The 12,232-nt window shown below is 50.3% G+C and overlaps 1 protein-coding gene across 1 annotated transcript in view; it reads right to left on the reverse strand.

Moving 5' to 3' along the window:
* PLA2G4D (phospholipase A2 group IVD) overlaps window positions 1-7,477 on the reverse strand; it is a 21,276-nt gene extending 13,799 nt beyond the window's left edge. The window contains exons 1-5 of the mRNA XM_004709468.1: window positions 7,433-7,477; window positions 3,357-3,359; window positions 2,893-2,962; window positions 2,587-2,723; window positions 1,754-1,885 (exon numbers count right to left, since the gene is read on the reverse strand). Of these exons, the coding sequence (XP_004709525.1) occupies window positions 1,754-1,885; window positions 2,587-2,723; window positions 2,893-2,962; window positions 3,357-3,359; window positions 7,433-7,477 (387 nt within the window). The remainder of the gene's footprint in view (window positions 1-1,753; window positions 1,886-2,586; window positions 2,724-2,892; window positions 2,963-3,356; window positions 3,360-7,432) is intronic.
* Between the last annotated feature and the right edge of the window lie 4,755 nt (window positions 7,478-12,232).

Raw genomic sequence — 12,232 nt, forward strand, 5'->3', positions numbered from 1 at the left:
GATACCAAGGGCTCAAGTAGAAAGCAAATGTTTTGAGAATGATGATGGCAACAAATGTACAAATGTGCTTGACACAGTGGATGGATGGATTGTGATAAAAGCTCTAACAGTCCCCAATAAAATGATTTTTTAAAGGGTGTACAGCCACTGTGGAACGCGGTACAGAGCTTCCTTAAGAACAATTGGAAGAAAGAAAAAAAAAGTAAGAGTGTACAACCACTGTGGAAAGAGGTACAGGGCTTCCTCCAATGGCCAGGGGTAGAAATACCCTATTACCCAGTGACCCCTTAGCTCGGTAGATACCCTAAAGAAATCAGAGCTATGGCCAGATGGATCCACACCCATGCTCATCCCAGCACTGCTCACCATAGCAAGAAGAGAGCAACCCCTAAATGCCCATCCGGGGAAGAGTGCATTAAAGAAACTTTGATGCCAACACACAATAGGACCCTCCACCCAAACTCACACTGACTGCCACCTTGTCCACTGTTACTTATAGTGACCCTAGAGGGCAGAGCAGAACTCCTCCTGTGGGTTTCCAAGGTGGGAGCTATCTATAGGAGTAGAAAGTCTTGTCTTTCTCCCCTGGAACAGTGGGTTGTTTTGAACTGCTGACTTTGTGGTGAGCAGCCCAGCACATAACCCATTGTGCCACCAGGGCCACCTCCGATGGCACACCACCCTTATCTCTAAAGCATAATGATAACACAGTGGATCACCTCATGACGTGGATGGATTTGTAGCATTCTCACTGTCACCGACCGAGTTGTTCCTGATTCAAAGTGGCCCTGTAGGTTTCTAAGGCAATGACTCCTCACCAGAATAGAAAGCCTCATCTTTCTCCCGCAGAGCAATGGATGGATTTGAGCCTCTGACCCTGCGGTTGACAGCCGAGTGCATCACCACGACACCCCCGAAAGGACAGACTATGTATGAGACCACTTATACAAGGAAAAAAATTAAGATAAAGGTTTTCATACCCAAGAAGCAGATGATACTGGTTGTCAGGAGTGGGAAGGTGGGGAAGAAGAGGAGCAATTAGCAAGGGGGCAGACAGGTGATCCCTCGGGTGAGGAGGCAGCCGGTACTCTATAGCAGAGCCAAGGTGGGGAAGGAAGGGGCAGGACAGGCTATTGGGAAGCTTGGTAAGTTGTTTAAATTGTTGCACACAAACATGATGAGCTGAAATCTAAGTCGCACCTAATTCACAATAAAGAGTTGTGTGTGTGTGTGTGTGTGTGTGTGTATTAAACAAGGGTTAACCTATAAGAGATTTAATATTTTAAAAGACAGTGAAACAAAGGAGAAATCGCAATGAGGTAATTTGCATGCTGGCAGAAAAGTTATTCTGACTTGGTGAGGGGAGAGTTTACAGAGGAATGGAGCAGACCCGGGAACTAGGCTTGTCCCTCCTGGAGAGAGGGGGAGTGCACTGTGGAGTGGGGGGGAAGATCAGAGGCTGTCACCAGACAAGATGGAGCCCCCAGGGTGACTTCTACCTGGCTGGGTTTTGAGAGGCATTGGAAAGTTCTCCACCACCCAAAACCTTCTCTATACAGATGACTATAATTCCTCCCATGGAGTGACTCAGGCTATTACCACAGAGGCCAGCTTCTTTCTTCCTATAAAATACAAGTATCTCTAGAAGGCGTTTCCATTTCTCTGTGAATGAGTCAGACCCCAGTATGCTAACAGACAGGAGAAAGGTCTGGGGGCCTGGAGAAGCAAGACCTACGAGGACTCCCCTACCCACCTGGGCACTCCAGGAGAAGGTCTTCCGGAGCAGCTTGCCAGGGAGGACTTCTGAGACGTCAAAGAGAAACTCGAAGATGAGATCATCCTTTTTAACAAAGTCCTCGTCATAGATGCTCAGTTCCAGAACATTCTAGACACCCAAGAACAGGAACTTAGTCCATGAGCAACAATAGTTGATTCGTGTTCCTTGACACCAACTTGATACCCAGGGCCAGAAAGAGGGCTCGACCCCTAGTCCTTCAAGTTTACAATGACGCTAACACTTCAAAGAAGTATAAGAAATCTAGAGTCCCCAAGTCCTCCCACCTAGTGTGTGCTCGCGTATGAATGAACATTAAGATTCCTTCAAAGAATCCCTCCTCCCTCTCTCGCAGGCTTTGCTGGTCCCCTGAGGCATCTCGGTACCAGGCAGAGGGCAATGCAGCCACAGTGCATCCATGGAAAACAGTCACCGTGGAAGCAGTTTTGACTTGCTGAACAGTCCCTTGCAGGCAGTGATGGAAGCAAGTAGAGACTGCTTACCCATGCCTCTGGTGCCAGGCTCTGTGCTGGGCATTCTCTTATCCAGCCTCCCAACAACCCAGTCAAGAGGAGACTCAGACTGTCTGCACTGAGAGATGGGCATGGAGAGGAAGCAGCTGGCCCCAAGTGGCTCAGACAGGCAGGTTGTGGAAGCACCACTTAGGTTCACACACTGTCTGGTAGCACACACGGGCCCAGATACTTGCTCCCAGCCGTGCTCTGACTGAGCCCGGGGGGAAAAGGTGTGTTCCCAAGAAACCTCCCTAGGATGGAGATGATCTGTCCTCATGTAGGTAGTCAGGTTTTTACCTTGACCTGACTCTGGATTCGGAAGGTGAAGGTCTCGTTCCATACAGGGTGGTTAGAGTTGGTGACCGTCTTGGTCTTAAACTGAGTTCCAGGCGCCGTCAGCAGCCGCAGGACCACATAGGGATCGGCCTGGCTCACTGCCAGTCAAGAGAACAGTGATGAGAGAGGACTCCCCACCCCCTCCTCCAGGGACCCCAGTGGCCCAGTGGACAGCGCAGTCAATCCCACGACACTCATTTGGTTCTGGAGCAGGAGAAGGGGGTGTCACCCTCCATCCCTCCTGGATACCAGAAGACCATGACTTACACAGATCAGCCCAGGGCAAGTTCCGAGCCTCCAGGACCTTCACGGTGAGCTGCCAGCAGGCAGAGGCCTCCTGGAGAGAAAGATCAAGGACAGACGGAGTCCCCCACCCAGACCTCCCTGCACCACAGCACTAGCCCTTTCCCCACCCCCCACCATTGACCACCTCCACCCCTGTGGAGGCAAAGTGTTCTCTGTGCTAAGTGTTCTCCCCCGTCCACTCTCAGGCATCTGGGGCAGCTCTATGGGGACCAGAGAACCTTTGTCACCACTGCTCTTGGGGCCACAGAGAACAGGTGGAATCTGGGTGACGCCCCCTTCAGGAACAGCGTTATACAACACAGTGGAGAAAGCTAGGACCTGAGGGCTAAGCCACGGTCACCCACTGGACATGGCACTTTGGGGTCGCCAAGAGCTGCTGGGGAAGGCAGCTCTGTGGTGGGGCCTGTGAGCCTGTGGTCCAGCACCCCCTCTGGACAGGGGACGGTACATGACATAGGGGGGCTGAGCCCTTGGGAGACCAATAGTTTGTGGTGGCCGCAGGCACTAGACTGGTGTTCAGCCCCTCTGTGCTCTCTTGGGTTGGAATGTGGAAGCTCCAGGAGGGCCAGGCTAGCTGTTAGCACCACCCATAGCTGCTGTGGGTGACAGGTCCAGTGATATTGCCGCTGGAGAGGCCACATCAGGCCACAGACAAGCCAAAGGGGTGGTGGGGGCGGGGTGGGAGGGATGAGAAGAAATCAGATGTGCAGAAGCTCTGAAGTGATGAGCAGAGAGCCCTGCTGGACACAAGCACAACCGGTTGGGTGTCCCCCAGCTCCTCTGTGGAGGGCCCAGGGGCTGCTGGGATGGGAGGGCACATCTGGGCTCTGCTCTTCTGGGCACCTGCACAGGTTTCTCGCAGCTGGCCCTCACTCTGAGGGAGAAAGAGGAGACTTTGTGGGGCGCCCCCCATGAGGATTTATAGTCTTGAAAGTCCTCTGGAGCAGTTCTACCCACCCTAGAGGGTCACCCTGTGTCAGAGTGGACTCAAGGACAGTGAGTTTGGGTTCTGGGGTATCCGAGGTAACCCAAATAGGCTGGCAGGGCCCGGGTGCATTTATTTCCCCTCTGGGTTGACTCCAAGGGAGGTAGACACAAAGCATTGTCTTGAAAGGACCCTGTCCAAGAAGGCCACCTGTGGGGCACATGGTTCCAGGGGGACAGCCCTGTGCATGGAAGACTGAGAGTGGGGGGTGCATGACCATCAGAACAGAGCATTGTCTGCCCCAGAGAATGGTGCAGTGGAGACCCCCAGCAAAGAGGGAGCTCCATAGGGTGGGCCACAGGGTGGCCCCACTCACATCCCCCAGCACGAAACTGCAACCCCTGGAGGGGTGCCACGGGGCCGCCCTGACCAAGAACCCCCAGAATTACCTCCATGAAGGAAACTCTCATGCGGGGGTTGGGGACTGGTACTGGGACCCAGAATTCTCTGCACCCAGGTTTAACTGACTAAGACCCCACGAGCCTCTTACACTCTTCACGGGCCTCTGGGTGCACCCTGCGGGAGCGCGCTGCTTGCGTGGCTGATGTGCGGCACTGCGTGGCTGCACGACAGGGCCTTCACACGCTCCCAACCAGTCCCGCATGTCTGAGCCTCGCTGCAAGTGGTCAGGAGGTCTCAGGCTCACACCAGGAACTGGTCTGCTCCACAGATGCCACGACCCACCCCGGCATCCTCGGGACCCAACTCTCCCCACCCCCCAGAGAACCTGAAGGAACAGCCACACAGGACTGCAGCCCCTGCCCCTCACCCCTTCCCACGCCTGCATCTTCCCTCTCCTGTGTCTCCACGCCAGCTGGAAGGGGGCCCACATCCCCATCATCAGTGATGGCTTTCATGCAGGGCCTCTGCCCCATGACCAGCAAGGCGGGCTTGTCTCTCTCTCTCTCTAGGCAGTGCCACATTACCCAAGATGCCAGGCAGGCCCGGGCTTTCATGGTTTCTCATCCCATCAAAGATGCTGCTTCTAGGTCTGGCTGGCCTCTTTCTCGCTCACAGCCCACAAGCCCTTCCTGCAGCTGGCTTCCACATAGTCCTGTGCAATCCCTGACCGACAGAGTGCCTCGTCGGCCAAGTCAGCACAGGCGAAGGTGAGCTCGCTTACTAATCTGGAGTGAGCGGCTTCCCTTGGGAAGGAGGCACAGGTTTCTTACCAGAGGAAACTCACTGGAAATGGATACACCCGTGCCCACCTTGCCTCCTAGGTAATCCACTCCAGCCTCGTGGGGATTATCCTTGGCAGGTGGCACCAGCAGCCTGCCCCCTCAGTAGGCCTTAAGCCAATGTTGTCATTGACAGAGATTTCATCATTTTTCAGGCACCTGGTTCCACTTCCTCCCTGCACCCAGATTCCTCAGCTGCACCTCACAGGAAAGGTGAGGACTGGGACCCTAGAGCCCTGAGGGAAGGCCCAGCCTTGCTCCTCCTGCTCCTCCAGCCACGTCCGGGGGTCTCCAGGAGACCCCCGCCTGGGATGGGGCTTTAAAGCCACTTTGGGCTACTAAGGCGTGTACCCGGTTGCCCTCTCCAAGCCAGTCACAATTCCCGCCCACTCTCACTGGCCACCTCTCTCCCTCAGAAAGGCTCCCCAGTTCTCAGACAGGGAATTTTTTCCCCCAAGGCTAAACCCAAGTACTTCTCTGCACCTGTACGACCACTGCTAACATAGAGCGCCCAAGGATGGACTATGGCAATAATTACAAAGGCTAGTCTCTACAAGAAGGTAATAGAAGAACCGTCTGCAGCCAGATCGCCCGGATCTAAACTCTGGTCTTGCCAGCTACTTGCTGTGTGACCTTGGCCAAGTTTCTTAACTTCTCTGTGCTTTTTTGGTTTCCTCATAGGAAGTGGGAAGACAAAGAAAGGGTCGCGACCTTAAGACTAAACATGTTAAATGCTTAGATGAATCCTGAGCAAGACAGTAAACGTGTTCTAGGTCACTGGACTCCTACTTGGAGAGGAACCATGGTTCTGGATGCTGTACGAAGCATAGGACATATTGTAATGTGATGTGCCCTGCCAGCGCCCTCGAAAGACAGCACTCTCATACCCTGGCCGCCCCCACCCCCAAACCCTCCCAGTTTCACAGACCACGGAGCTGTAGCTTTCCCAGGTGTAGAGTTAGTAGTAGTACTGACAGTCAAACCCATAGGGTTAAGGCCAGAGCTCACGAATAACCCTTGTCACTTTGTGCCTTTGTAAAAGCATGCAAGTCTCCTACCACCACCACCACCAATACCACCACCACCACTAATACCACCACCACTAACAACAACACCACTAATACCACCACCACTAACAACAACACTAATACTACCATCACGACCACCACTAATACCACCACCACCACTAACAACACCACCACTAATACCACCACCACCAATACCACTAACAACAACACTACCACCATCACCACCACTAACACCACTAATAACACTACCACCATCACCACCACTAACAACAACAACACTACCACCACCACTAACACCATCACCAACACCAACAACAACACCACTACCACCACTAATACCACCATCACCACCACTAACACCACCATTAATACCACCATCACCACCACCACCACTAACACCACTAACAACAACAACAACACTACCACCACCACTAACACCATCATCAACACCACCAACACCACCATCACTAACAACAACACTAATACCACCACCATCACTAACAACGCCACCACTAATACCACCATCACCACCACCACCACTAACAACACTAACACCATCACCATCATTAACAGCACCACCACCACTAACACCACACACACACTGTTCTGAGAATATCAAAATACTAGAATTGCATACATTTGTTTTTTTAATGAGAAGGATTATTGAACTAACATATTAAACCAATATGATTATTTTTGCCTGAGAACATTAAACCCCCAAATAAACTACACCCATGCCATTGAGTTGATTCTGAGTCATTAGGACAGATTAGAAATGCTTCCTACAGTTTTGGAGGCTGTAAATCTTTGTGGAACCAAAGAGCCTCATCTTCCTCCCACGGAGTGACTGGTGGGTTTGAACTACCGACATTGTGGTTAGCAGTCAAATGCTAAACTCACTACACCACCAAAGCTCCATCCCAAGGGCAGTGGAACCGAGTAAATCATTGGTCTCAGATGGAAGTTGCCTCCACGGAGCTCCTGAGACACATAGGGTGATCTCTCGGCTCCAGCCAGTGTCGGCAAGCCCACTGCTCTGCAATGGTGCACTGTGGGCCTGCTGGTCTCCTTCTGGGACTGCATGTGTGGTGGAGGGGGAGGCGGCTTGACTGGCCAGACTTGTGTTCTCTGGGCCCTATCCCTACCCACTGCACGTCTCCCTCTGCCTTGGCAGAGCCCCCAGGGATGGGCCCAGGCCCTCTTCAGAGACCAGAATCACTCCGATTTCAGCTGTGCTAAGCTTCTCAGGCTGCACCCTGGCCCCAGGCCCTCCCCTGACTGGTGCCCATATTGACAGATACTATTACCTGGTGAGGGTGGCCAGGGGGTTCTCTCGGTGACAGGTTCTCCATGCCAGCCCTTTTGTTCCTCTCCCAGCTCAGCCAGCACTGAGTGCCTGCTCCTGGCCGGGTGCTGTGACTATGCGATGGGATGGAACAGACAGTGACTCCACCAACCTCAGAGGAGTGACAGTCCTATAAACAGGTTGGGGCTCCACCCCCAGAGGTAACTTCCTCAGGCCAGCACCTTCCCCTCCTCTGGGTTAACCAGCATCTCCAGAAACTCCAGACTTGGGATGTCAGGGCGGAAGTTGTAGCCAAAGAGAGGAAGACGGTCCTGCAGGACAGTCGGGAAGCTGGCTCCCTGAGGGGGGAGGTCAGAGGCCAGGCAAGACAGAGATGAGGGGACTCTTGCAGCGCAGCCCTGTGCAGGCCACGCCAGCGGTGAGGGAGGGAGGTCCAGACACCTGCGACCCCACAAGGATCGGGCTCCTGGGCAGCTCGTGCTGCCCAATCTGGGTGATAGTAATTCCGGCCTTCAGCAGAGCGGGCCTTGTGCCTGCCCTGGAACACACTGGGGAGGGTTGCGGAGGGGGCTGAGCAGTGTGCTCAGACCGTACGCCCCTCACTCTTAATCCATTCCACCCTCACACCCTCGGCTGTAGCTGGTCCTAGGAGTTCCAGCCAGCTACCACTTTGTGGATTTCAACGCCTGGGAATCACACGTGTTTCAGAGCAGAACTGTGCCCCGTGGAGTTTTCAATGATGGATCTTTTGGACATAGATCACCAGGACTCTCTTCCGAGGGGCCTCTGGGTGGCTTTGAACCACCAGCCTTCCCATTTAGCAGGGCCGTTTGTACCACTCAGGGACTCCCACCAAGTTCCAAGGACACATAAGAAGCTCCTTAGAGCCCAGATCAGAGATGCAGATGGAGCTCAGAGCTAGCCTGGGCTAGGCTCCACGGTGCCTGCGGAATAGTCCCTGTGGCATCGGCTCGGGCACACATTCTGCTGCCACAGCTCCAGCATACCATGAGCTGTCCGCCCCACCTAGCAGGCCCCCTTGGCAGTTTAGAGGATTTCTACTGGAACCAAATGGCAAGCCTTTGTGATGGAGGTAAGAGAGCCAACCAGGGAAGGCCTGCAGTAATAATTCTAGAGAACAGAACCTGGTCGCCTGACTGTTTGAACCAGTGGTTCTCAACCTGTGGGTCACGACCCCTTTGGGGGCCGAACGACCCTTTCACGGGGGTCACCTGATTCAAAACAGTAGCAAAATTACAGCTATGAAGTAGTAACGAAAATAACTATTGTTGGAGTGTGTGGGGGGGGAGCTTTACCACAACATGAGGAACTGTATGAAGGGTTGCAGCATTAGGAAGGTGGCGAGCCACTGGTTTAAACCATCATGTGCATAAGAACATGAACTGCTCCCCTAAAATGGCATAAATGCACTATCTGATTGAACTTGTTTGGGCTTGCTTTGCAAGGCACATGAAGCCATGTTTGTTTATAAAGTCTTATCGCAGAGTTGGCCAAGAAAGAAAATTAATAACGGTCTGTGAACGAGTGAAAAATAAGGGAAGGTGAAGTATCCCTGATTTGCACAAATCAGGTTTAGGTTGAACATAAATGGCAGGGACTTTAAAGTCATCTGATGACTGGGGAGCAGGGCTCAGTCTATGCCTTGAACCTCTCTGTGGCCCCTCTCCCCTTCCTGGCCTGGAGTCCAACCACCAGGTAGTCCTTCCTTATTGGTGGCTTCTGTGGTCTGGGCCAGACCCAGAGCAATCCCAGATTTCCAGAGTCCTGAGAACATGCACCCCCTGGGGTGTGAATTAACACTTTCCCCCTGAACTGATATATATGGGCACACCTTGAGGGGCCCAGGTAGAGTCACAGCATTGACCCCTATAAGGTGACTTCCAGCTCTCCCCATCAGCGTGGACAAGTTAGGTACTCCCAAACTCCAGAAGACAGAAGCCCCAGGCCCAGCTGGTTGGCCTGGAAGGAGAACTTAGCTCTCAGTTTCCCATCTATCTATTAATGATGTGGTAGATTTTGGGTCTGGGGGAAAACACACAATTCCTGACTCACCAGAGATTCTGAATTTGGGATGAGGGTCCGTGGGTTGGATTTAGGACAGTGCAGAGAGTCACTGAAATTATGTGCAAAATTATGTAGGTATGCGATTAGCAGGAGGCCATGGATGACAGTGGGAACTCAAAATCCATTTGCAGGCTCCTAACCTGGAGTAAGCCTCTGATGAATCCCCCTCTGACCACAGCTGGGGGAGGTGATTAACCTTGCCATCAGGCAGAGAATATAGTACATGCAATGATCGCGGACGTTATTGGGTTAAAACGTGACACCTAATCATTTATTTCATCTCCTGTTCGACGCATTTTAAATACAGTGATAACTCGGTTGTCGAACGGCTCCAGGTTTGAACTTGCCACTCCTGTAACAGCAAAGTCTGAAAGAAAAAAATCTCCTCGGTGTTCAGAACTTTGCTTGAAAGTCAAACGGAAAATCAGACTTGAGAGACCCCGTATGGGCGAGGGAGTCACGAATCGAGCCTCGCTCACCGTCCAAGCGCCGCTCTCACTTGGCCAACACACAGTGCTCGTATGGATGCGCTAAAACGTTTGTCCTCCCTCGTGCTTTTGTGTATGTGCGCGCGCTTTATTTGCGTAAAATACCATCACCACAGCTTCCAAGAGAGTGAGCGATCCCAGCAGCAAAGCTAAGAGGAAAACTGTGCGAACCACGAGAGTTAAAGAAAGAAATTTCAAAAAACAAAATAAACATTTAAAACAGAAAGAACGCATTGCGAAGTTGTCTGATTTGGCGGCTGAAATCAGCATGGCTAAGTCAACATGACCAACATGTTTGGGGGGTGGGGGTGGGGGGGATGTGATTGAAGTGGCTTAGGTGTGAAATCGTTAACCGTGAAACAAAAGCTTAGACCATCCAAGAGGTTGAAAAGTTGCTGTTCATTTGGGTAATGCAGACACAGTGTTGGAGGCAGTGATTGGTGAGAAAGCTAAAACTTTCCACAGTGGTTTAAAGTCCTGGAAAAATGAATGCATACGTGCAATTTGGGGGCCTCACAACCAATTATTTTGTTTTCCACTACTTCTTACGGGAAAAATACATTCAGTTCTCGAGCTGTTTGGTGTTCGAACATGAACTTGGAACAAATTGAGTTTAACAACCAAGTGCCACTATACGTTCTGGTTTTTGATGCTCCCTGCTCTGTCCTTGAGTGGGTTTTTCCCCCCTGGTTTGTTATTTTTGTTGTCTTGCTCATGTGTCTGTATGGTTTTCAGTAGCTGGAGATCAGGATGGTGAAGCTATAAAGACAGGAACTGGATGGAGGACCATTGGTGGCACGGGGGGGAGGGGTTGAAGGGAAACGGGGAACTAATAACAAATACACGAGGGAGGAAACTGTTTGGAACTGATTGTAGAGATGATTGCACAGCGCTTTTCAATCTGACTGAGCTATGGACGTATCTGATGTAAAACCATATTGTCAATAAAACTATGTATCTTAAAACGATGTCGGTATGTGCGTAGGATATTTCTGAGGACAGGGTGTAGATCAACACTGTCCAGTAGAAACATGATACCAGTCACGTGCGTCACATGGAGTTTTCTAGAAGCCATGTTAAATATATGTGCATGGCTGGGGGGGGCGAGGGGGGGGCTGATCCCAAGGGCTCAATGGAAAGTAAATGTCTAGAAAAGAACGATTGAATATATGTACTAATATGTTGGATACAATTGATGTACGGATTGTAACAAGAGTTGTAAAAGCCCCCTATAAAATTATCATATATATATATATACACACATGTGAAATTCTGGGCACCCGGTTTTCAGAAGACTGTGGGTGAAAGTGAAAGCCCATGGGGATTAAACCTCCTGTGAATGCCCTCCAACCATTGCCCTGGGTGTGACTAGCCTTGTTATCTGAAGAAGGGTATTAGAAAGTGGGTTGATACAATGTAGTTAGATTGAAATTTAACACTTTATTGGTTGTTCTCCCGTTTGACACATTTGAGATTTGTTTTAGTTTTCATGACCTTTGGCTTTCCTTTGGATTGAGATTTTTTATTTTTATTTTTTGGTCTTTTATTTTGTTATTGATATTGGGTGTTTTTGTTTGTTTTTGTATATTTTTCTTTATATGAAATCCAGGAATGGTAAATCTGTATAGACAGTACCTGGATTAGTAATTGCTTAGGGTTATGGCAGTGGAAGTTGTAGGGAAATGGAAAACTAATAAAAATTAGTCCATAAATAAAGAAAATGTTCTGAAATTGATTGTGGGGGTGCTTGAACAATTCTTTTTAATATGTTTAAACCATTGACTTGTATGGCCTGTGAATTATATGTCAATAAAACAGTTGAAAGACATACATGTGAAATTCATTTCAGTAATTATTTTATTATCACATCATATATAATTACATAATTAAATAATGTTTCACTTAATCCAATATGTTCAAAATGTTATCAATTTAATATGTAATCAGTATCCACATTTATTGAGATATTTTTAAAATCATTTTATTGGGGGCTTGTGCAACTCTTATCACAATCCATACATACATCCCTTGCATCAAGCACATTTGTACATTTGTTGCCCTAATCATTCTGTGATATTTGCTTTCTACTTGAGCCCTTGGTATCAGCGCCTCATTTTTCCCCTCCCTCCCCGCTCTCTCCTCCCTCATGAACCCTTGATAATTTATAAATTATTATTTTGTCGTGTCTACACTATCCGACATCTCCTTTCACCTACTTTTCTGTTGTC

Source organism: Echinops telfairi, unplaced genomic scaffold, assembly GCF_000313985.2.
Source record: "Echinops telfairi isolate 266 unplaced genomic scaffold, ASM31398v2 ScPeMD7_8;HRSCAF=38, whole genome shotgun sequence".
NCBI classification, from domain to species: domain Eukaryota; kingdom Metazoa; phylum Chordata; class Mammalia; order Afrosoricida; family Tenrecidae; genus Echinops; species Echinops telfairi.